Below are 27,722 nucleotides of genomic sequence, written 5' to 3' on the forward strand. Positions count from 1 at the left end.
CGCGTACTATTTAATACATTCGCTGTTACTCATGTAATATTTCATCTCTTGATAAACTATGGGTTTCTACTAGTTATCGCACTATTACTTTTTTATAATCTATAGAAAAACAGTCTATAGTTAGATGCTAATTTGAAATTATATATTCTTATATCTATGTGATTACTGACGTAATATTATGTCTCTTGATGAATTATAACTAGATATCGCTGACGCGCTATTACTTTTTTAATCCATAGCTAGATAATTTGTAGTTAAATGCCTATGTAGTTTGACTTGAAATTATATATTCTTATACTTTCATTCTTTAAACTATTAATAAATATTTAAATTATATTCATTTAATCCCATTTATTGTGGAATACGTATATACACGTACTGACAAAAAATTCAATAACAGTTAAATAAATTAGCGGATCTGCACAAAACTTGGCACTAGGGGATTTTAAGGATCGCTGAATAAAAATTTGAGGTCAAAATTTAAAATTTTTTGATGGCAAATCCATTTTGAAGACCTTTTTGAAATTGATAATAGTATGTATTCCATATGCTGAAAATTTAGATATCCGTATTTAACTACCAAAATAATAAGAAAATGCCCAAAGTTGTTAAAGTCAAAATTTCGATCTTACTTTCGACCTTAGTATTCCATTTAACGTCTATACGGAGAATATAGTAAATTTCGCTGGAAAAGTAGCAAGTGTCTTAATAGCACATTTCAGTGACTAAAATATAAGTAACACATATAAATGAAAGGATATTGAATTACTTACAAAATGTCAATCTATTTCTCGCTTACGAAAACTTACGAAGGATATCAGACATTAATTGCAGGTAATAAATACACTGCAAATCCGAATGTATTATTCTTAAACGTATAAACATGTAATTGGCTGAAACTCTTTTCATACGTTTCTTGCAGTTTTAAATTACATCAATTATCACGTTTATAATGTATAAATTAGGATTTTATATTAATTTTATACGTTTGAGTGTGTTAGATGACGCGATTTGAAATGGTAAGAAACGTGTAAAAATAGTCAGTCAATTATACATTTATGTGTTTAAAAATAACACTCGGATTTGCAGTGTACTTGACAATTTTATTATGACTATTTTATATCGTTTCACTCAATTTAAAATAGCGAAATAATCGAGATAATAATATTTTTACCCTTGTATTTAGCTGGTAAATATTCTTAAACATTTATTTACGGCCCCTGCAATACCGGATATTAGAGAAATCGACCAATTACTTAGAGTTTTTGATATTTTGATCCACCATATTGGATCCGCCATTTTTAGTTTTCTAATTTTGACTACAAATTTGTTTTTAGTAACCCAGAAAACTTACCGATCTTTACAGAAATTCGCTAATTTATTGAAATTTTTGATATTTTTTTGTCGCCATATTGGATCCATTTTAAATTTTCTAATTTCGACCTCAGATTCGTGTTTAGCGATGTCAAAAATTACAAAATAGCGATATTAAAAGTTATAAGCAAAATTTTATGAAAATGCGTCTGGTAGAACATCCTGCACATTTTTGGCCCACTTAGTGATTTTATTCTCCACAGTGAATGGATTAAGAAGTCAGCTTGAACAATGTCGAAATTAGTTAAAACTTAAAAATTAAACAAAATCTATGTATCTTTATGTAAATATTGACAAATTTAGCAGACAAAAACAAAATATTAAATTTTGTTTTTATATAAAAATATTTATATACTTTTTTAAGAAAATATATATCTAATGAGTTTTAGAACTTAGAGAGTTTTAGAATTTCCGAATTTTCTTTAATCTAATATTTCTCATGTGTTTAAAAATTTTGACATCATCTCTACTTAAATCTATAACGAAAAAATGTCTTTCACATTCATATAATAAATAGTCACAATCATGATACCTCAAAGAAAATGTTATCTTTTATTTTTCTTTTAATAATAGAGAAAATCTTTCGACATTTAATTTTAGAAAAGTGAAAATAAGACTGTGATATGTCAACAGATATAATAACTTGACAACATGGATTACAGATAACTTACATCGCGTGGAGGACAATTCATATAAATTTGACTCGATATAGAATATGTTAACACGTTGGCTGTCATGAAAGTCCGTCACCAATGACCATGCTATGATATTACCGCATCATACTAACTTACGCGTAAAACGTAATTGTATATATATAACAGATTAAATATATAACTAACATAGGAACGAGCTAATGAATTGAGCTGCAGTAATACGTGACGCCAAGTATATAAAAAAAAAACGTCTGAAACAACTATGATCACATATATGATCGCAGAAATGACTGTGTTCACATGAAACGTCGCGACACCACGACAGCTCTTTCTTGAGATTTTGCGTAATCTATCTTTCAATTGAGATATCTCAGAAGCTAAAACGGTAATAAAAAAAATAATGACACTTTTCATAGAATGTGGATGCAAGCTTTCGATTGCGATTAATTCAGATCGGTGCGGCTAATGAGATCTCGAAATCTCACAGGCGGACAAATCCATTTTTTTCTGGTTCATTATTTCAATCTCACACATACATACGCACACACGAATTGTTCCTCAAACCAAATTCGCAGCGCATATGTACGAGTATATTTGGATATATGAGAATATAAATGAATGTAGGCACGCACACACATTTTCCTGCATCTTTAAGTAATTTTACAACTCTTTCATGAAGCACATGTTTGAATATACACATAAGAGATGTAAATATTTGAATATATTACTGTGATAAAAAAATTTCGAGAATGGTTCAATAAAACGCAAGATTTGAATTTATTCATCAAAATTTATTTCGTCCCCTTCAAAGTAATAAATGCAAATCCGAATGCGTTATTCTTAAACGCATAAACATGTAATCGGCTGAAACTCTTTTCATACGTCTCTTGAGGTTTTAAATCACGTCATTTAACACGTTTATAATGTTTAAATATAATTTTATATTAATTTTATACGTTTGAGCCTGTTAGATGACGCGATTTGAAACGGTAAGAAACGTGCAAAAATAGAGTTAATCAATTACACATTTATATATTTAAAAATAACACTCGGATTTGCAGTGTACTTGACAATTTTATTATGACTTTTAAATCGTTTCATTCAATTTAAAATAGCGAAATAATCGAAATAATAATATTTTTACTCTCGTATTTAGCTGGTGAATATTCTTAAAAATTTATTTATGGCCCCTGCAATACCGAATATTAGAGGAATTTACTAATTACTTGGAGTTTTTGATATTTTAATCCATTATATTGGATCCGCCATTTTTAGTTTTGATAAATTTGACTAAAAACTTGATAATTTTGACTAAAAACTTGTTTTTAGCAACCCGGAAAACTTCCTACCGAGCTTTACAGAAATTCGCCAATTTATTGAAATTTTTGATATTTTTTTGTCGCCATATTGGATCCGTCATTTTAAATTTTCTAATTTCGACCTCAGATTCGTGTTCAGCGATGTCAAAAATTATAAAATAGCGATATTAAAAGTTATAAGCAAAATTTTATGAAAATGCGTCTGGAGAACACTCTGCACATTTTTGGTCCACTTAGTGATTTTGTTCTCCACAGTGAGTGGATTAAGAAGTTAGCTTGAACAGTATCGAAATTAGTTAAAACTTACAAATTAAACAAAATCTATGTATCTTTATGTAAATCTTGACAAATTTAGCAGACAAAAACAAAATATTAAATTTCGTTTCTATATAAAAAAAATATTTATATACTTTCTATATAAAAAAAATTTCGTTTCTATATAAAAAAAATATTTATATACTTTTTAAAAAATATATATATTTAATGAGTTTTAGAACTTAGAGAGTCTTAGAATTTCAGAATTTTCTTTAATCTAATATTTCTCATGTATTTACAAATTTGACATTCCTAGGTTCCCTCCCACTACAATGCACTTATGTCAACGTTTTTCCAATCCTCAAAAGATCCTTTAAAGTCATTTTCATGAAACTCTTTTAAGACTCGTAGCGAATTTTCTTTTATAGCATCAATCGACTCAAAATGGTGACTATGAAGCGGAAATTTTAGTCGAGAAAATAAGAAAAAGTCACACAATGTCATATCAGGTGAATATGGAGCTTGCGGAACCGTATTTATTGAATTTTTGGCTAAAAATTCACGGACAACAAAAGCATTGTGAGCAGATACATTATCGTGGTGCGAAAGCAACGTGCCGCAAGCTCAAATAATCTTTTAAAATTGCTTGACAAGATTCAAATAATATTGGAACATATTTAATAATGTCCCTAATTGTTAAACGACGATCATTGAGCACCAAATATCTGACTTGGGCGACGTATTGTTCATTAGTTGAAGTGAATGGTCTATCAGAACGTGGTTTATCTTCGATGCGTTCTCTGCCTTCCTTGAACGTCTTGTACCACTCAAAAACTCTTGTTTTTGATAGAGTATCATCAAAGACTTTTTACAACATTTCCAACATTTTTGTGGCAGTAATTCCGTTGCGAAAAATTTAATGCACGTTCTTTGCTCAATTATACTCGACATTTTGGAAAGTCGCCGGAGCAAAAATTCTTTACACACAAAACAAACGTTTATTTGAAAACAGACAATAACATACGGTTTGCAGCTAGATGAGAGCCATATCAACCTGGGAGAAAAATATCACTTGGAAGAGCACCATCTTGCACGCGCGCAGTTTAAATGAACCATTCCCGATACTTTTTGATCACAGTAGTATATATACATAAGATTGCGACGTAGTATATCCGTCATTGTGGTCGTCTCCATGGTCGCGCTTATTGCTGTCATAGTCAAGGTCAACGTAGTCACCGTGGTTCTTGCCGTCGTATACATAAGACTGATATATGAGAATGCAGTATCCATCATCGTGGCTGTCTCCGTGGTCGCGCTTGCTGTTGCTGTCATAGTCGTCGTCGTTGTTGTTGTCCCAGTCGTTGTTGCCATCGTCGTCATTCTTGCTATTGTAGCTGTCGTTGTTGCCGTCGTCGTCATGTATACATAAAATTGCGAGATATGAGAACGTTATATCCGTCATCGCGCACTGAGAGAAAAATGTATGATATTTGGAACTATAATGGCATAGTAAAACGATTATAGTTAGGAATATCTTTTTTATAGTAAATGTCACCATAATGTTTGTAATATTTACAATATAAGCATACAGTATAACTGACTCATGTAAAACTTTTACCAAGAATTATAATGATTTGAAATAAAAAACATAGTAATGTAGCAAATATTAAATGGTAAGAGAAATTAACTATTTTATATAGTCAATACAATTGGAATATTTTGAAAATATGGGTACATGTAACTATATTCCCAAAGCGTGCTTTACTATACACATAGAGTAATAAGATGGTAACTATAAATGTGTGTTCATTCTGCTATATCTTCGTGTTTAGATGAACTATAAATATATGTTTGAGGCCAAAATGAACCATAAAATATAGTGAGATTATAGTTATTTCAACTATTTTTTTTCTCTTAGTGTAGCTGTTTCCGTGGTCGTGCTTACTGTTGCTGTTATAGTCGACGTAGTCACTATAGTCATCATTGTTGTTGTCCCAGTTGCTTTTGTCATTGTCGTCGCCGTTGCTGTTGCCGTTATTGTCGTGATCGTTGCTAAAATCGACGTCATTACGTTCGTTATTCATCGTAAAGGCCCTTGCACAATGCGAGAGAATAGCAACAGCGATAGAAATAACACAAATAATAGAAATAGCGATAAGAACAGAGAAATCCAACATTCGGCAATGCATATGTCAATGCAGATCGGAACACGGAATAGGCATTAGCGATAAAATTTCCGACAAGTTGGAAATCTATGTTTATCGCCTTATAATCTACCAATCACAGCGCTCGGATTTTTCATTCTGTTTATATACGCTATATCGCTTTAATCTCTTTTCGCGGCACACATAAGATCAAGTTCAGTTTCGAGTCGACTTGTCAACTAATTTGATTAAAAAATGGATCGTTCCAATTATTATAATAAAAATAATTTTCTGGATGATGAATTATTGTCCAACATACAAGATACGTTTGATGGCAATAATGGCAACTAAGTGAGCGATAATATAATAAAATTCGGCGATAAACTTCTAATCGACCTTGTACGAAATCGTCCTTACTTGTATGATAAAAACATGAAAGATTATAGGGACGCAAAACTGAAAGATGTTTGCATTGTGCAAATAAGTGTCAATTCATCTTCCATTTTACTTAAATATAATTTGCGTGAAAATATAATATGCACAACAATGTATATATATGAAAACATTTCAGATGTATTTTCTCTGTAATATTTTAGTTCAAACACAATAAAACATACTTACCAAAATTTGCTAACGAAAAAGTACTTAAAGGCAATTTTGAACGTTTTGATATAACATTACAATTTATCTATTAATAAACTTCAGCCTTTTAACGTTTTTATGTTGTTGCGTTTACTTAAAGCAGATAAAAGAGCCGACTACAGTCTATATATGATTTGACTGGTTGGTCTTTATTTCTTTCGCGGCATTGTGCAACGGGAGGCGACAATTATATATCGCTTATTTCTATTTCTATCACTGTTCTTATCGCTAGTGCCCGACATTGTGCATAGGGGCTTTATCGTCGTCGTCGTTGTGGTCGTTATTATTGCCATTATCAACAATGTATACATTCCGGCATAAGAGCTTTAACATTTACTAATCCTAGTTCCAAACGAATTTATTAAGCGATTAAGATATATGTACTTATTTGTGCATTATGACTATTGATTATTCCGACAGAATCGCTTCTTCGAAATAATTAACAATTACAATGCATGATATATAGACATACTGCGCGTAATCAAGAAATTCGTTTGGAACTAGACTTTGTAAATGTTAAAGCTATTATTGCCGAATTGTGTACATATATTTAATATCCCCAGATAGCACATGAACGTCTTATGGCCGTCCAGTGGACGTTCAAGTTTGGATATTGGGACGTCCATAAGACGTCTGCATAAAATCCAACAGACGATGGACGTTCATAGGATGTTCGTTTTTATCTATTTTGGACTATTTTGGTCCTTGGAATATTCAGAAAAGGACCTACAATGGATATAATTTTTAGTGTCTTACCATTCATACCCAGATAGCATATGGACATCCGATATACGTCCATAGGATGTATGTTTGACACAACTTTGGACATTCATGAAATGTCCGAAATAAGGCCGTTTCTGTACCTATTTTGGATGTCTATCCCAGGTAACACGTGATGTGATTTTCATGTTAATTTTTAGTAATTCATGACGTCAATTATCCTTTTATAGTCATGTAATAATTATCGGAATAAGTCACAGCCCACTGACGTCATAATAAAACGTGAAAACGACGTCACAAAGAGACATAAAAATGACGTGTCAGAATATTTTTATTCGGTTCAATTTCCTAACAGAAACTATTCGTAAATGTTACAACGCGTCTGCTGATTTCTCACTTGAAAATTTTAGATTACTTGATTCTAATGTTACATTACATTTAAAAATTCTCACTAGCACTAATGGGACTCGAACTTGGATCCGCGAGGCACCTCTCGATTATGAATCTGTTGCTTTAGACACGATACTACCTCATCAATCGATATAAACGTCTTACATTTTGTCTATATATGTTGTAATTAGCACAGTAATATAATTCTCTCTGATAATATAATTTAATAAAATGATTTAATTTCAATAAAAATTATATTTTTTGTATTTTTATTGTTAATTTAACCCTTAACTAATGAGATAAGATCTACAAAATCCCGTACATTTAATCTCATTATCTTTAAATTTTAATAAAAAATTTTTTATTAATTGTTATTAAATTTATTATTAATTGTTATTAAATAAAAGACTATAAACTTTGAGTAATTATAAAATAGTACTATTAAAAAAAATAAAATCTACCTTATTATATCAGATTTAATTAAGTTAATTAAGTTTATATATAAACATACAAATCAATGCTTATTATAAGTAATGGAGTATCTGTCTAATGTAACCATAAAATGTAAATAAAATTAGTTAATAATAGTAATTTCTCACAAATTCTCAGTGTATCCCAAGTAATGATTCGCGAAATATTTATTATAATAAAGTTCCAAAGAATATTTTAGAATAAATTATAGGAATACGAAAAAATTACTGGCATACTATTGAAAAAAAACTATAGGAATACAAAAAAATTACTGGCATACTATTGAAGAACTACAATTTTTCAATAGCATGTCAGTAGTTTTTCGTATTCTTGTAGTTTTTTTCCATAAAGATACAATGATATAAATAAACATTAGATAAATAGCTATTACATTTTTCGTTATCAAACAGCTAATTAAACATGACCTCTAATTAAAAACGTATTATAGACATCTTTAAATGATAATATTATCACGTAAAAATTATCACATTTTGTCTAGCACATGACGTCTAGGACTGATAATCACCATTTATCGACGTAAAAATGACGTGACGTTACTACTTAGGGATAAAAAGATATGTAGCGTTGATAGCGCATATTCTCAACATGCCTATAGTCGAATTTTATATTTACGACATTTATATCTAAGATCGGATATCTTATTAGAGGTCATGTTTAATTAGCTGTTTGATAACGAAAAATGTGATAGCTATTTATCTAATGTTTATTTATATCATTGTATCTTTATGGTTAAAAACTACAAGAATACGAAAAACTACTGACATGCTATTGAAAAATTGTAGTTCTTCAATAGTATGCCAGTAATTTTTTTGTATTCCTATAGTTTTTTTTCAATAGTATGCCAGTAATTTTTTCGTATTCCTATAATTTATTCTAAAATATTCTTTGGAACTTTATTATAATAAATATTTCGGACATCCAATCATTGTGAACATTAACGGATGTCCAAAATCGAATATCTTATGGACGTTCATTGCATGTGCGGACGTAAAATAGACATAAAATGGATGTTCATAGGACATCCTGTGCTATCTGGGTCTGTACATACATTTCATTTTATGTTAAAAATAAACATTCGAAATAAATTGTTGATCTCTTTCTACATAATACATATTCTACATAATACAAATATATTACTTTATAAACATAATATTGTAATAGTAACTTACACAACAATATCACGTCTTAACAACGTCTAAAAAATGTCTTAAAATTTTTTAGACGTCTTATATTCTGATTTAAGACGTCTTGAAGACATGCAGGACAATTCACATAAATTTGACCTGACATGAAACATGTTAATACGTTGACTGCCCGCTCAAGCCCGTAGTTATACAGCATACACACATATTTTATCATTTGTTATCGACTTCACAGTTAATATTGATTTTTGCTACACAGCTGATTCCTAAAAACATTAATAATTATTATTGTTAGAATCATTAAATTTAATAGTTTCACATTTAAGAAATAAGGATTTTTGCGTTTTTTACATAAAAAGTAATCATAGAAAATAATTTATTATTATTTTTGTTCTTCACATTTTATGAGGAATGAAATCGTATAGTTCTAATAAATTGAGGCAATAAGATTAATTTGTCCACATTTCTTAAACAATTTAAATTTTTATTATCTTAATTTGGATCTTATAATTTATATTATAAGATCCATTTATTATATCAAGATTAAATCACCAATTAATTTTAATAAAAATTTAAATTGTTTAAGAACTGTGGACAAATTAATCTTATTGCCTCGATTTATTAGAATTATACAATTTCACTCTTCATAAAATGTGAACAACAAAAATAATAATAAATTATTTTCCATGATTACTTTTTATGTAAAAAATCGCAAAAATCCTTATTTCTCAAGTGTAAAACTATTAAATTTAATAATTCTAACAATAATAATTATTAATGTTTTTAGGAATCAGGTGTGTAGCAAAAATTAATATTAACCGTGAAGTCGATAACAAATAATAAAACGATGTGTGTGCTGTATAACTACGAGCTTGAGCGCGTGAATTCTACGCGATATTACTGGTAATCTTTGATCGATTATAATTCAAAAACTATTGTAGCCTCGACATTTTTGTATAAGGATCTTTTACTCTACTTTATCTTCAGAACACGCTATTAAAATATCTTGCGGTAGTTATGAGACACTCTGTATATCGTATTATTTGATCCTTGTTACAAATCTATGTGATATGATTTGATTCATGTGACAGAAAAATACTTTTTGTAGATCAGTATAATCAATGGAAATCAACATGGCAGTCAACGGCTTTTAAACAAAATAGCAGTGCAAACAAACGCATTTATAGCCGATATTCATAGTTCGATCTTATACTTACGATTTTCTTAAGCATGTTCTTAAAATTGTAAGGTCCTTTCATTGACTATAATAGCCTCAGAACGACTTCAAATTTTAAATCGAACTATGAATATCGACCCCTAGACTGCGTTCCGATATTCACTGCAAGTGAATATCGGAAAACAGTATGGTTGGTTCATACATAAACTTGGTTGTACCAATCAGATGCAATATCTGGTTGACACAACCAGATTTATGTATGGGCCAATCATTCCGTTTTATTTCCGTGTACTGATAATCTATAGTTACACACGATTATAGATTTTCAGTACCGGCAATAAATATTGAAATGCAGTCCCAACAGATGCCATAGAAATATCGATTTTTAAGTCGATAGGACAAGACACATCGACGTATAGCTTGTCACAGTGGTGTCCGTATGAGTACGCGTGGAGGATGACTGTTGTGGACATTGGTACATGTCAGTGTACATAAAAGAGCGTTGACAAAAATTAGTATAGTGCTGCGTGAATAAGAGAACTACATAACTACAGTGTGCTCGTTCTGCCGTGTTTATGACGTAGTATTTTCTATTGTAGCGTGCTGAATGGTGTTAATTGCGCAAACTATTATCTACAGTTTGGTTAAAAAATGCTGCTCCATCATAAATTCTCACTAAGTTCACGCACTACGCTAAGACTTCAGTCTTCTTCTTTTTCATTCACTCTTTGGCAACTACACAAAGACTACCGTACCGCAGAATCGTGCAGGACCGGTCTATAATATATATGGAGTTTTACAAAAATACCGACTCTCAGATTCTCGGCAAGAGAAAAGGAGAAATAGATGGAGAAACAGAAAGAGAAAGAGAGAAAGAGAAAAAATGGGCGGTCCATATTATATGCGCCAATTCTTCAAGCAGTTTTTTTATCAGACTTATTTGTCTAAAGAAAACCATAAATAAAATGAGAAAGAGAATACTTAACATATGCTCAACAAGGCTCGCGAAGACCGCCCCGTTTGTGTCGGAACTTTGATTACGAATTAATTTCACTGGACCGGCGCTGCGCGTCTCGCGAGACTAGACATTATGCGAGAGATCACAAAATAACTTCGTTAATCACACGATATCACCCACCCTTAATACTTGGGGTTTGTTGCTGTAGTTTACAGGTTGACATCTTAGCGAATAGTCTCCAGTCAGCCATCCGGACATCCCTATCTGTAACCACAACCGCCCAGAGGCCATTCGCCGATCAATGAAGAGAATAATGATAATAGGATAGCGGAAATGTATGCGTAACAATATTGCGTAAGCCTAAAAAGTATTACTCTACTACTATTACTAATATTACTATTACTACTCCACTAATATGTGCGTCCAACTACGAACGTCAGGCCATGGCAGTATCGCACCTTCAACAGAAAAAAAGAAATCGCAACCGAGAGAATGAATTCCGAATAGTAAAGTGATTGTTCAGTTAATTCTCGCGGTGAGAATTAACTGGTGTGAGAAACATTGCACAATTTCACGCCGTCTTGTTGATCGAAGGACAAGTCCATCGGAAGCACCAAGCGACTCGCTGCCTCCAATTCAAGAAATAGAATGTTTTCATGGTTGCGATACCAGCTCTGTTGAGAATGTGAATACGCAGTACGCGACCACAAGCGGTCGAAATGTCGGAAGATTGTCGGCATAATTCACGCCGAACGTGCTATGGAAGACTGTGACAAATAATATCTAATATCAACAATTACGTCACGCGAAATTTGGGTATTTCTTATCTTACCCTCTCTCCTTCGTTATACTTCGTCGCAAAGTTTAGGTTCCTTTCTAATATTATGTGACACGTGGAATTACAGCCATCCATCCCTCCCTTTCACATAAGAGCAATAATATAATTCACAATAAGAATAGCTTATATAATCATATTGTGAGTAATAATTATTAGACCGCGCTACTATTTCTTTCTAAAATACTAATGATTTTCAGACATATCAAACTAGATATTTTATTTTATAATTTTGATTAATAGAAATTATATTTAAGAAAAATTAATATCAGAATTAAAATTTTGATTATTAATACAAATTAAATTACTTTTATAGAATTTAATATTTTTAGATATTAAACACAGGATATTCATATAACGTTACTCTTCCTTTCCCTTCCCATAGTGTGACGTAATTGTTGAACGGCCCTTAAGCGAGGAGAATAATTAGAAGATGAAGGCGCGGCTAAGGACATGCTTCTGACTAGAAATCTATTCCATATATTGTGTTCAGATTGATCTCAATCAGCTATCTAGTATGTAGCAGGTGATATTATTGGGTCCTCATAACTCATGTATATTGGGAAAGAGAATAGTTAATCTCACCAAAAATTATAGTTGCGTACATAAGTTGTGTTATTCAAATATACTATGAACATATAAAAATGGTTTTAGTACATTCATAAAATGTTCAAATATTTTGTAAAGAATATTCATAGAATATCTCTATGCTATTTAGAGATATACATACATATAAAATTCTTATTACTAACACTAATAAAAAAATGATAAGAATCCCAGACAACATAATGTCTAAAATCGTGACATAAGACGTCTTAGAGATCATCTTTAAGATGTCTTTCAGACGATTTACGTATAAATGTCTTTAAGGCGTCTTAAAGATTATCTTTAAGACGTCTTATGTCCTGATTTTAGACATTATCTGGGATTATTAATAATTAGGACCTTATCGATAATTAGAACCTAATCACCTTTTATACAAACCAGATAATTGATAGGTCAACCTAATCAGAACCATAAGATAAATTTCTAGTTGAATTTTATACAAGATAAGAAAAAAAGCATTAAGCTCTTCCGCACGTGGTCACGCACTTCTGCACGATTTACCCCTGCCGCAAGCTTCCGCCCAAGGAAGAACTGGCCTCCCCTATAAACTGTACGCAACATAAATCATTAGGCAAGTATCCTTATCATCAACGATACAACCAGAGTGAGAAAATCGGCGCTCCTACAGCTCCGTAGCCATCTGTATTTGTCCACACTACGTATGTATGTGTAGCATTCGATTCAATTTAGCTTTGATTTCGGTTGGGATAGCCGTCCAGTCGAGAAAAAGAGAGAGAGATCACTTAGAGTTACGCGGGACTTACCCTTATCGCAGTGGGGCTGTTGGAATAATCAACTGGTTGGCAGCGAAAGCTATACTGGTCCCACCATCCGCCCATGAGACACTGCGTTGCGAAATAAACGTACAATCGTGCCTCCATACTTTTGTCATTGGTGCGTTTCCCAGGCTCGAAACTTCGTTTAAGCATCATTAGAGACACAAACGCGCTTGCTTTGTCGAAAAATTATTATTCAACCAAAGAGCATACGTCTGCCTAGCTAGCTCTCACACCTTATTTGAAATGAACAGCAAAATTATATAATTATGTGCTATTTAAGTGCTCTTCAAAAATAACACGCAAAACTTTTACGCTCCATCCATCACACCATAAAAAATTTTTTGTGGAGGAGTCAGGTGGACGGCAAGTCAGTCCCCTTCTAACAAACAAGTTATTTAATAAAACAAATATGTAGAAATTATGCACTTTTATATTCAGGTCATTTTTTTCGATTTTTGCGCTGCAACTCTTAAAAGATTTCTCTCTTGGTGTAAAAAATAGAATTATCACAGAACTTCTTTAGAATAGAAAATATCGTAAATTCAGTTACGTACGATGAATTTATGATTTATTCACTCTTATATCTAGATGATTTTTATATTGCAACGCTTATATCTAGAGAAGAGACTTCTCTAGATATAAGAGCGCATAAATCGTAGATTTATCGTGAATAACTGAATTCACGATATTATCCATTTTTTTTTTAATTCTATGACTATTCTACTTTTTGCATCAAAGGAGAAGTTCCTTAAAAGTTGGCAATAAGAACAAAGAAACAATAAAAATAGAAATTATCTGAATATAAGATCGCATAATTTTTACATATTTGTTTTGTTAAATATCTAACTAACTAATTTGTTAATGGGGGGAAAGACTGACTTGACGCTCTACCTGGCTCCTTTACAAAATTTTGTTTCTGGTATAATGAATGGAACATAAAATATTTGCATGTATTTACGGAGAGTGCATAAATAACAAATAATTATATAATTTTGCTGTTCAATTCAGATTGGGATGGGCTGGTTAAGTAGATGTTATTGAGTTATAAATGTCACGACAAAATTTTCGGTATCACTTGAGTTATACATGTAGAACAGATCAGAGTTAGTTAACTAGCTGAATTTAAGTTTGAGACAAGTCATAGACAGAAACGTGTATGTACTCAGTCAGTACTGCTCAGTTTATCATAACAATTTGATGTAAATAAACATATTTGAAAAATTATAAGGCATAATAAGAAATTTATAGACGCGAGTAAATATTATTATTCTTGCTTTTTGTTTTAAAATCATATATAGTTATCTAAGATATTTGATTTACACTGAGAAAGCAAAAATATTTAAGGGAGAATTTAGGTAATTTACCTTAGTAGAAAAGCAGAAAATAGGAAGGCAGAAGCTAATCAGAATTCGCGCTAATAGAAAAGCAGAAACTGTTGACTACAATCTGATCATCAACGCAAGTTTTGATTGGATTTTGCCTTTCTATTTTCTGCTTTTGCCAAAATGTAAATTCTCACTAAAAAATAGTAAATATTTATTCGCACGCAGTGATTACTAATATATTTATTTATATTAATATAAAATATTTTTCAAGTAAGAAAATATACATTTTCTTACTTGAAAACCCTAAAAAACTTTAACTTTTTATAAAAGCAATTTATTAAGTTATATTTAAATAAAAAATTGATTTACGTAAATATATATGTTATTAATATTCATCAAATAAATATTTACTATTTTTTGGATATTTTTTTTATTCGATGTAGATATGGATAATAAATGTAGCCTTTACTTGATATAGACTGACATCGCTTATTTTCGATTATTTCAATCTTTATTTGTATAAGTTTGCGTTTTTCTTACGAGAAATAAATAAAGAAACAGGCTAAGTAGACTCATCTAATGCCAAAGCTAAATAACATACGTGTTATAATAATTAGATATGACTGAATTATAACTGAGCATTATTATCATTCATCATAGATAGAAAGGTAGCTTTATAATTCCATTTTAAATCATTTACTGAGACTATGATAAAGATTATAGTCTAGCGACTAATTATTAAACTAAATATTAAGAAGTTATAACTAATTTTTTAAATTTAATTAAAGATGTATTTTTTTCCTTTTCACATAAAAGATATTTCTTTTAATTGCAACAACATAAAGTTTATATTTGTAACATAAATCGTTGGCTATTTTGTTTTATTTTACTTATATCTATAATATAACAATTATATCTGTAACAATTATATCTGTAATTCTTTATATCAGTTCTCAAATTTTATATATTGTTAAGGACTACTTAGATAATCAAATGTGTATCTAGTAAAGGGCCGTGTTAATAGTCATTTTTTAGACCTATTTTTAAATGCGTATCAAATAATATCAAGATAAATTTTTCAAGATTTCAAGATAAATTTTTCGATTTGAGAAATAAATTATTTAAAGTAGTTTGTCTGTGACAATATTATAAAAAGTTAATAATTAATATATTATATAGTTTTAACTGGGACTGTCTGCGTTATAACCACGTCGCATTTTTCAGACTGTCAGATTGTTATAAAATAGGCGACATAAACTACACATTCGACTATCTTCCCTCGCAATTTTACCTTTTTTTCTTCTTATTTAGTGATTTCGTCATTATGTCTTTAGCCTTCCCGAATATATTTATGACTATTTGACACACTGTCCTTTTCTCCTAATATCCTTTCCGTATCAATTATTCTTTACTTTTCTCTTAAGCTTTTTTAATTCCTATTGCTAAATATTTCTAAATATTCCTTAAAAATAATTTCAAGATATTCTCCAAAACAAATCTCAGATCACGTTCAAACAGGTTTGAATACATCTTCACACCCCACGGTAGTTTAAGCCGGAATTTAATTATACAATTTTACTAGATCTCCATAGCTTAGCTGTCATATACTTCAGTCACTATCAGAAATTGTATACTTTACGTATACTTTACGTATCAATACATTCAAAACTAGATGATCAAAGGTCTTGTACGTTTATAATAATATATTTTTATAAGTCTCTTTTATTATCGTGTTGTTTTTCATTAAAACCGTAAGACTACGCAATACTTGTAAATATTTAGACATCTGTAAACGTTAATATGCGTTGATACTGCTACAAAAAACGTACTATCGAAAGCCGTTTTCGTATCTGTGATATACGTAAAAAGTGCTAACTTTGATTTCGATTATTTCAATTTCGGTCAATCTTCTTCTAATTGCACATATGAATAGATCGTGTTTATATTAACATATTATCAAAACTTTACAAAATTCTTAAAAAAGTAGATTTACGGACGAATTATTTTAATAAACAAGTTTTATTATCCATGTAAGACATTATTAAGTTAAGACAATATTCTCATTTCACTTGTTATACTGTGCTATAGTTGATATTTATCGCATTACTAAGAGATAGAAATAAAGCCAAAACATGTTCATGCAAAAATCGTGTTGCATGTACAATATATAATCAGAATCTTCGCATGCAAAATACATATGCATAGTATAGATTCATATGCACAGCATAAGACCGTCTGGAGCAATTAGCATTTAATATAAAGTAGCTATATTGATTTGCAGAGCATGATACTCTGTGGCCAGTATGATTTTATGCTATGCATGTACATCTATGCTATATATGCATTTCGTGTGCAATGTCTTATATGTTTTTTCTATTGACTATACATGCGCGCGTCATATAGCTAATAAAAAACAATAAAAAATGTAAATTAAAAATTAAATAAAAATTAAATTAAATTAAAATATACTTTAATTAATTAATAATTATAGGGAGAGACAAGGAGAGACAGGAAGAGACAAGGAGAGACAGGGAGAGACAGAGAAAGACGGGGAGAGACAGGGAGAGACGGGCAGAGACGGGAAGAGACCGGGAGAAATGGGGAGAGACAGGGAGAGATGGGGAGAGACAGAGAGAGACGGGGAGAGACGGAGAGAGACAGGAGAGGCAGGGAGAGACAAGGAGAGACATATCTCTTCTATATTTTTTTTCATGACCTAACCAACGCGATGACAACTACTTGCCTGGTAATTTGACAGACGCAAACGACATGAAGCCGCAGACCACATGAAGTGAGCTAAGCGAGAGAACCAATCAGCGTCGCGGAAAAGCGACAATTAAATCTCTTACATGTCTTTATTTAGAGAGGATATATGTATGGAATTTTCCCCGACATTTAATCATTGAATCATGAATTGGGGACATATATGACAATTTTGAAATTGCCGCGAGTTTCAAAGCACTGGAAAAAATATTAAATATCCCTCTGATTAGCGGACTAATCCTGAATTTTAAAAAACAAATTTTATAAATTTTTTAAAAAACGAATTTTATAAATTTTCTAAAGAAATTGTAATATACCTTATTTTACAGCAAATCGAAGAAGTATTACAGAAACTATTCAATCGTGGTTTATCCATCTGACCAACGTTGCAATTTTTTTTATTAATAGTCAAGAAAACTGTACAATTGTAACTGGATTAAATCCATTTAATAATTTGTCTTTAATCATTTACTTCTCGTTTTGTGATGGATATACTTTCTTGCGAAATACTCCAAGAAATTTTTAAACGCTATTCTTACGTGTATGCTCAGTTTTTTATTCCATTTATTCAGACTAATTCAAATGGTTTCACTTTTCTTAGCCATCGAATTTCACCATTGTCCAGAAGGTGCATTTCAATGTTATAATATTGGTGGAGTCTCTCCTCGTGCCTTCTTGTGAATCGCCACATTTTCTCTTCAACAGGAGCTATCTCGTTATTGCGAGTGTTTTTATTTCTAATATACCATGGTGCATTATACTTTGTTAACAAGTACTTTGTCCTGAAAATATTGAATCACTACTAGAATATCACTTTCTTTTTTAGTGCATCTCTTCATAGCTGCATTCCATAAGTTCAGACTGGTTTCAGCACTTGCTTATAAATTAGGAGTTTATTAGATATTAATACTTCTGAATATCTTTTCTGATTATAACACAAATATATTATTTTATTTTAAATTAAGTTGTTTTCTTTTCTTTTTAACATATTTCTTCTTTCTTAGTTTTGCACCCAGCGTCATCCCTAGATGCTTTACATTATTTCCGTGTAGTAATAGTTGGTTAATCACGATAGGTGATTGATTCTTTTATTAGCATAATTTACATGCGTTGATTTCACTTCATTAAGTTTGATGTGCCATATCTTGATCCATTTGATAATCTTGACTACAGCAAATTAAAGTGTGGATGTCGTTTCTTCAATGCTGTTGCTTTTCTTTATAATGGCTATATCATCAGCAAAGATTGCAATGGTAGCTTCTTCTATATTTAGTATATCTTTCGTAAAAGAAGCTATAACAATGAAGCTAAAATGCTTCTTTGCAGAACACTGGTCATTATGTTTTTCAGCTCAGAACATGTTTTATGTTCAACTCTAATTAGAAGAATATGATTTTAAAAGATGGCTGTATTGTTTAGGCAAGTTTCTTTCTAATTTATATTCCAAACCTTCACGCTACTTAATGTATTTAGTTACTTTTTGTTTTCTGACGCTTTTGCTTGTTACCATTTTTTACGGGCCCTTCTCTTCATAACTATTATATCTTTTTTTTAAGTTCACTCCATTTTCTTCCTTTTTTAGGGTGTTGTTTCATGCCGCTTGTTACAAATCAACGACAAATTATTTCACTTCAAGCTTCGAGCTGTTCATTATTTTTAATGGCGTATTTAGCTTGATTCTTGATATATATTCTCTTTTAAAACCTATCTAATCAGTCTTTTTTTTTTTATTAATGATAGTGCTTGCTTTTTAATGATAGAAGTATCGCTTAATGTTAGAATAATAGACAAATAATCGGATGATAAATAAAAATTCTCCTCTATTATAATCCTTTTCATTAAGAAGTCAAGAAGTCAATCAAGGCAGGTATCTTATCTCTGTCTGTAAGCCTATATGTTAGCTTACTTGTTGATTGATACTCAATCACTTGACTTATCTGATCTTATCTTCATGTAACTGTTTATCTTTAATGGCAGTGAGTTTAATGGCATCTCCGATATTTATTTTTAGTGTTGAAGTCTTCTCTAATTATAAAGTGATCTCCCTCCACCAATATCTAAAGAAGTTCCAAGTAATCAGCTTTCACTAAAGAATATTTAAGTTATAAAGAATATTTAAGTTTTTATATTGCAGTATATTGCTGTAATTATAAAGTTCTTGGTTTTACAAAAAGTTTTTACAGCTGTTGCTTAGATTTGTAGAATTTCGTAATTAATTTCTTCGTAACATTTAATGTTTTCTTTAATTATCATCAATAATTATATTTACTGTGTTATCAAAATAAATTTTATAGTAAGTTTAGTATAGTAAGTTTTTTTTTAGTATAATTTACTATTAAAATATAGTATTAAAATCCTTTTAAGTTTAAGTAATTTTCTCTAGTGAAATGAATCTCTGACATATATAAACATCTATTTTATAATTCCGCACACAGAAATGTTTCTAATTCATGAACTTGTCTGACAAGTCTATTAGCATTCCCGGCAGCTATTCTATAGAGGAAGTCATTTCAATTTCTTTTTGCTGACTGCAGCCTTGTTACTATTTCCAAGATTTGCGTTTCTCTTCAGAATTGTTTGCAACACCTAGTTTATCGTAGTTAATATTGTTTCTCCTTTGTTGCCTGCTTCTAATTATTTGAGTATAGATATTGTTATTATCATCCGTATTTATTGTGTTACTGACTCAGTTCTTAATACATATGTATATTAAATCTCAGAGAAGAGTTATATTATATTTTCCTTGACATCTCATTTTTTATGTGTTTGTTAGTTTTTGGGATGTTGCAATTGACTTTGTGTTTGCGCTTCTATGCGACTGTATTCTTTCAAATTAATTTATTTATTATAATAGATATGAAAGATATTATAATAGATATGAAAAAATATTATAATAAAATATATTTGTAATCTATATTATAATATTCTCCTATTATTATTATAATAGTTAAAATATCTTATTAGAATAGTTTTTCATATAAAGTTTGAATATATATATATATATATATATATATATATATATCACAGTGAATAAACTAACCTAGAAGGACGCAGTCACATAGAAACGCAAACATAAAATCAATTGCGATATTGGTAAAACAGATAAACGAGTAAATCACGATTGGATAGTTTCTGTAATGCTTCTTCGATTTGCAGTAAAATAAAATGCATTACAACTTCTTTAAGAAATCTATACCGCTTTTCAAATTCATGATTAACATATTAATTAAAAAGATCTTCTGCATCTTTCACATAGAGCTTTCGAAGTCACGACTGCACAATTTCATAATTGTTATGTGTCTTGTTAAATTCATGATTATCAAAAATACATTTTATATACATACAAATCTTTCTTAATTTCCGTCTATGAATTGTGCGGACAATACGAGATTTTCTGCGATTTAAAACTCTTCTTAAGATGAGATATAGCGACTATTGTTATATGCGCTTCTGATCTAATCTCGGTAATCGACTATTGAAGAGCGCAAAATGACTTAATAAATTATCAACTGATCTTTTTTATTTGATTTATTCTTCAAGATCTCTTCTTGAAGCAGAACTCAAGATAGAATTATTCAACCATATTGTATCTCAAGAATTGATTCAGCTAAGAATCTCAATAGAAACATGACTATTAATACGGGCCATAAGCTATATTTTTTAATAAATTTCTCAGTTTCATTTGTAAAAATAGAAAACTAAAAAGTTTTCTAAAAAGCCAACTAGCCCTGGTCTCCTCTACTCTGTAGAATTTTATTATTGCAAAATATTAAAAATTATTAAAAATGTATTCAGTCACAAATCTCGTATTTAAAAAATATAAGAGACATCCTGAAAAGATTAACGTTACGTTATGACGGGACATATATGAACTCCGATAATCGAAGATTTATAAAAGACTAACGTTGATTATTCCTTTTCTCGCGCTACAGGTCACGTAAATATAGCCAGGAAATGCACCATTGACAAACGTACTCATTGCAGGCAACGAAATTGATCGTTGCGATTGTTAAGATAGAAAGTTTTCGTCAGAGGTTGCTTCGCGTTCCAGTGGCTGCCGGCAAGCACGAAAAGATCGCGGAATCATCAGCTCGCGCAACCGTAAGTAGTGTGCCGTACCCTATAAGACTATTATCATCCGTTTTCAACCGTGTCGCGGCTATCGACAAACAAACCAATCGTGACTTGGTGTCCCGATGATGATTTCGAAAGCCGACAACGAATCTTCGCAGTAAGCCGTAAAAGATGAAGACACCAAAGAGCAAAAAAAATCCGTGGAGCATGTGCGAATCGACTAATTAAAGAAAGTCGAAATTTACTTTATGCTGAGAGAATCAAAAGTCTATTGCAAAATGAAATTCTCCGCGACTCGAATGCTGTACCGAAAGTAATCGGATAATAAAAATTGAAACGAAATCGAAGTGATTCTCCTTGTGATTATTTCCGTATAGAGAAAAATGTTTGGAGTTAACCTGACAATAAACCAAGCAAATTAAAGGAAACGAAATTTCTGGTTCATAATCGAATTAGATTCATAAAAGCAAGAAATTTTCCCACAGATAAACAGGTATACGTAAATTTGACAGCAACTTTATTTGTAAAGGTTGCGTCTCCTATGAGTAGTTTTTATGTGGCATTCATATTTATTACATAGAATAACAAATTAGAAATTAGATAGGAAATAACAAATTAAATAGGAAATAAAACAAATGATCAAAATTTACTCAAAATAATGTGTCACGTAAAATGTAACAAAAAAATCTAACGGAATACAACTTTTAATAAAATGGATAAAATGGACCTAAAAATGTTTGGATGTTGACTTAAAAAGTTTAATGTAAATTATATATGTAATCTTACGTTTTTTGCATCACTGAATACAAATGACAGTATAATTTTGATAATGATAATCATGAAAGTATATTTTGGCTATTTTCTTCAACTATAAAAATATTTAATTCGTTCATTGTCAGGTTAATTCAACTAAACTTTTTTCTCGGTGCTAGATATTTCCATAATTCAATAAATGTTAAATAATTGTGAGGAATGTCTGTGAACGGAAGAAAATACTAAAAGTCAAAATCTGACTGTAACAAATCAGGAATGGATTCGGCTTATATACCTCCTAAAAAACTCGTTTTGTTGGATAAATTCAGTCGAGTGTCTAATTCACGACACTCTCAACGACTCACGCCATGAGAGCAATAGGATTCTCACCTCGTAAAATAGCCACGTGGAGAAGATCACTTGGAACAGATTGTAAATTATCAGACTGTTTCTAAGCTGAAATGGTTTCCGGTTCTCCATCAGTTTTGGTCCCAGTAATTTCACGAGGAACACATACATGAGGCAGATAAATAATGTGGGGAAGGGCGAGCTCATCAACAGCCAATTAGTCGTCCTCGTATCTGTAAAAGAACGTCAATTTGAGAGCAACGTTGTATACTTTCATCTTTTCTTGATGAAGATCGCAAGATTCGCGATGCGGCACCCCTTTATTCAATTGATATATCCTTCAACTACTATAAATTATGTAGCACAAAATACAATAATTTGATCATAAATGCATGAGAAAAAATACGTTTTTCGTACATGTACGAAAAAAAAAAAAAATATAAATCTTTTCAACGGAATGACCATTTAAGGATTACAAAACCCTGACAGGAGCAAAAATTGGATAAAATTTGCTGAGTTGTATAAACTTGTAAATTAATAAAAATATGAATATTTTATTATGTATGTCTATTAACAATATCTATAATGGTATACAAAATTAGATTTTATGATGAATATTAACACCATTATATTTATTTCAATTATGTTCTGCAAAAGAATTATGTTTAAAGTAACTATTTTAGAGGGTCTCAACAGTGATCGGAAATCAATATCTACAGATTTTTTTATTCATTAGAATTATAGTTATCGGTTTTCATGGAGGTTTTCCGCAAATTTCAAAACCATTTTTATTTATTTATTTCAGAAGCTCAAATTTTTCAGTGAAAAGGTTAAATTTAATTTTTCATAACTCTCATTTTGCGAAATATTATTTTTTTCAAAATCTACTTCGCACACCGATAACTATAACTAATGAGTAAAGCAAATGCATTGATACTGATTTCAAATCACTCTTGTCGAGACACTCGAGACTAGGACGGTTACAATTGAAGCATGATTCTTTTCAGAATTGCAATAAACCAGTGACCATACAATCTAATTTTTTATATCAAAATATTATCAATAGATATATATATATATATATATATAAAATTAATACTCTTATTAATTTACAACTTTTTACAACCCCCTAAATTTTACCTAATTTTTATTACTGTTAGGGTCTCGTAACTCTTTAATGAGAAGATAAAAAGTCAATGAGAGATAAAAAATCAAGAGCTAGAAAAATAAATATATATCATATCCATTTATAAGTAGGCATTGAAGTCGTGAAAGTCAAAATATACTTTCGCAGAAGTCGTTGCCGGAAATGTTGCAATTGTCTCGTTTAACAATCGCGCACGCGTCGCGATCGTAACGCTTCAAAGCGCAATTAATACATTCGCGTGCGTATGTAACAATGTGCTCGTGCTAACAACGGTCGCATTCGCAATATCATTCGTCTCTCTCTCTGTTTTGTATGTAACTAGTGCGATACACAATGACCTTGATCTAATGGCGGTAAAAATCAGACGTTTCGACCTTGAGAGCGAACGCGCGCATTGCCCCGAAGGACTCCGGCACGCATGTTCCCGGCTTCTTTCACTTCCATTATGTATCTTTCTTTTTTCATTGCGCGTCATTCTTGTCCTTCGAGGGTTCAGTCATCCTACTTGGTTCTTGCTACGCGTGTCAATTTTTTTCGCTTTTATTTTTTAAGATCCCTTCGTCGGATCGATTAGGCGCGCTTCGCCGAATTGGCAAGGACGAATAAAGATAATTGACTAAATCCCACACTTCGAAGAAAATATTTCTTTTTCCGCTTTTTCCCTACCTGAATAATAAAACCGCAAAGTCACCGAGACGATTAGAACGAATTTATTTCCATCCTGATGCATAAATTTTCCGACGAGCGAATAAGAATCTTTGAATAAGCAACAAAGTTTTTACATTTAAGAGTACACGCAACACAAAAACCAGTATTAAACCCTTATAGAAATATCATACTAAGAATCATTGATAATTACTTATTTTCAGTATTAAAAATACTGGATAATAAGTAATTATCAATGATTCTTAGTATGATATTTCTATAAGGGTACTTAAAGAATTCTTAATTATGTTGCTAAAGATAATAGTAATGTCATCATGACCAATAAATCTTAAATTCGAACATTAATGTACATTTTTAATTTAAGATTGACTTGTGATTAAATTAGTATTATTCCATTATTTATCATAATAGAAACATTTTATCATCTCAAGCTAACGTTTTAATAGTATTTACGTGTTGTTCTTTGATAGAGGAAAAGTACAACCAAGTTTGTTCCATTTTCGGAATTAAAAATTTTTTTTTTAATAAAATTGTAGCTCTATTTATGAATAGATTAAAAGTATATAAGTATCAAAATTATGCGCTTAACCACTTGGAAAAAAATGGTCCAAAAATATGTATTCTGTCGAAATAAATGACTATGTTAGGAGACGTATAAGAAATATGTGCAATAAAGAAAGAAGAGAAATGAAAGTCTTTATCAGTAAAGTAATATGGATTATAAATACTAATAATATCTATTAATTAAGAGTGACTTTTACCAAATTCTGATTAACTTAATCGCCGATTAATTTTATTATAACTAGCAGAATTAACCAAAACCTAATTAACCTTATTCAAATAAAATGCTTATATGAACCGCCAGAAGCACCAATATGAAGTTAGTCCCGCAACTGTTGGAAGAAACAACTTTCTATACATCATTCGTTTGCACATTGTTTACACATGTCTGTATGTACACTTCGTATTTTCGTTTGCACACCTCTCGTTTAAAAGTCATTCAAAACAAATTTAGGAGGGTCAACTTCACACTAGTTCCTCAACTTCCAGAAAAATTAATTTAACCCGCCTTAGTAAATAGATTTTCGTTTGCATACCTCTAGTTCAAAAGTTATTTAACATTAATAATTTGGAATATTCGCTATAGAGTAGACGGTGTTGAAAATATGCAAAATAGATTTTAATTCTTTTTTAGCCATTTTCTTCCATTTGATGAGGTGCATCATTTTAATACTTAAGGAAAAATGGAGTGATATGACGCACAATTCGAAAAAGTGAAGTAAATCATAGTAAACGAATAATAAAAAAAAACGAATACCGTATCTAATATCCTTATAATATGTAGTTTCAATAAATAATATGAAGTTAAATTCCAAACCACAGGCATATGAAAAAGTTAAAGAAATAAAAATATTATTTTTGTAGCATATTACCTATCTAAGAGCGTGATGTGACGTTTGAGGCTGGGAGATATGACGCATTAAATAAGAAATTGCATGTTTATATCGTATAACATACGTATTTTTTTGTTAAAAAACTAATAATAATATATAAAATAATAATAAATATGATATTTATTATTTTATAAAAAAATTAATTGCTTTTAGTACCTAGTATGCACGCGCACTCTCGCATGCGTTGATACCGCGTCGCGTAGCGCCAACTTCTTGCGCGCCGCTATGTCGGTAACAGCGGTCGCGTTAATCGGCATTTCCCGAAGTAACAATTGGGAACAATTGAAATAGGACTGTTTGTTTTCCTTTTTATTAATTGTGAAAAATGGCATGTACTATTTCTCTCATAACACTTTTATAATTAGAGGTGCGTCACATCATTCTTATACGAAAAACGTCATATCTCCCATTTGTCAAAGAGAAAGGACGCATGCACTTAGCTAAAAGATAAGATATCTTGGACTAAAGCCGCCGCTCTAATATAATCTCCTTTCTATCTACTTTCTTCTGTTATAATGCAATTTACGATTAACAGATGGAACACTATTGCTATGAGATTTTTAGCAATTTTTAGCAATTTTGACCCAACGAAATTTCCTGACTCTTATAGTGTGATATATTGACAAAAAAAATTGTAACTGACCCAAAATCTAAGATCCAAATATAACAATTAGATATAATAATCTCTCAATGTCTAGCTATCATACCATATTAATATGAGGACTAAGGCGCCGTCCTTATCATTCCGTTCTATAACGAAAATCTAGATATTGCGTCATATTTTCCGCTGCGTCATATCACCCCACTTTCCCTTATATATTTTTTATTTAGCCATAGCTGACATTTAAGAGCTGACATTTTATCAAAAAATAATTCAAGACTTCGAATACCACAAAATGATTATTGGAGCTTAACCGTTCACCTACGCAGAAAGAATTTAGTTTACTAAGATATAGCAATATTTTAGTAATAATAATTTGGCGCTATAGGAGAAAATGATTTATTGATTACGCGCAGAAAATATTTGTTGAATCTGATAAACCTACACAAATCCACTATACATCCAAGGAAATATCAGAAAAATAAACGTTCTATATTAATGTATCTCATGTATCTCTGATTGCAATTTAGATTGCTCGATAATGTTCTTCTAATGTTAATATGAAAAAAAAATTTAGTTTTTTACTACTAAATTTAGTAGTATTTACCTCGAATAATAAACATTGTAATAATGTTATAATATATAATAATATATGCGCATCTATGAGAGTTGTAAAAAACGGAGTAATCATTACGCTTCTGGGAAATGGCAGGCAGTTGTGCCGATCGCGTTGCATTATTCTTCATTATACGCAAAGAAATTGTTGCACAAATGAATTCATTTAATCAATTTTTAATTAAAGTAAAATACAAAATTTCTTGTTTTTATGAAGTTAATTTGGTTGTAAAAACCAGAAATTCTGTTTCCTTCAAGTGAAATGCAATTTGATACGTTTAAATTTAATCAACTAAACTTTTCTCTCTATCTTAACCTCTTCAGTGGTAATTTAAAATGATCGCGATTCTCTCCAATGTGGTCTTTTTTAACAAACATATATAGATATATAGATATAGACATAAAACATATATATAGATATAGATATTTATACATATAGATATAAACATATATATATATATATATATATATATATATATATATATATATA

General features: G+C 30.6%; 1 protein-coding gene across 5 annotated transcripts in view; it reads right to left on the bottom strand.

Moving 5' to 3' along the window:
* Window positions 1–27,722, bottom strand: part of LOC116842917 (elongation of very long chain fatty acids protein AAEL008004-like) — a 114,543-nt gene that overhangs the window by 8,521 nt on the left and 78,300 nt on the right. For 3 of the 5 annotated variants that reach the window (XM_032812784.1, XM_032812783.1, XM_032812782.1), the window contains 2 exons: window positions 22,792–22,982; window positions 11,447–11,530 (listed from right to left, as the gene is read on the bottom strand). In XM_032812784.1, the coding sequence (XP_032668675.1) occupies window positions 11,447–11,530; window positions 22,792–22,982 (275 nt within the window). Of the gene's footprint in view, window positions 1–11,446; window positions 11,531–13,471; window positions 13,553–22,791; window positions 22,983–27,722 lie in introns of all 5 variants that reach the window. The other 2 variants (XM_032812785.1, XM_032812786.1) reach the window with 2 other exon arrangements.

The sequence above is a fragment of the Odontomachus brunneus genome, unplaced genomic scaffold (assembly GCF_010583005.1).
Source record: "Odontomachus brunneus isolate Ranch 3 - 2012 unplaced genomic scaffold, Obru_v1 Obru_scaffold_028, whole genome shotgun sequence".
Classification (NCBI taxonomy): Eukaryota; Metazoa; Arthropoda; class Insecta; order Hymenoptera; family Formicidae; genus Odontomachus; species Odontomachus brunneus.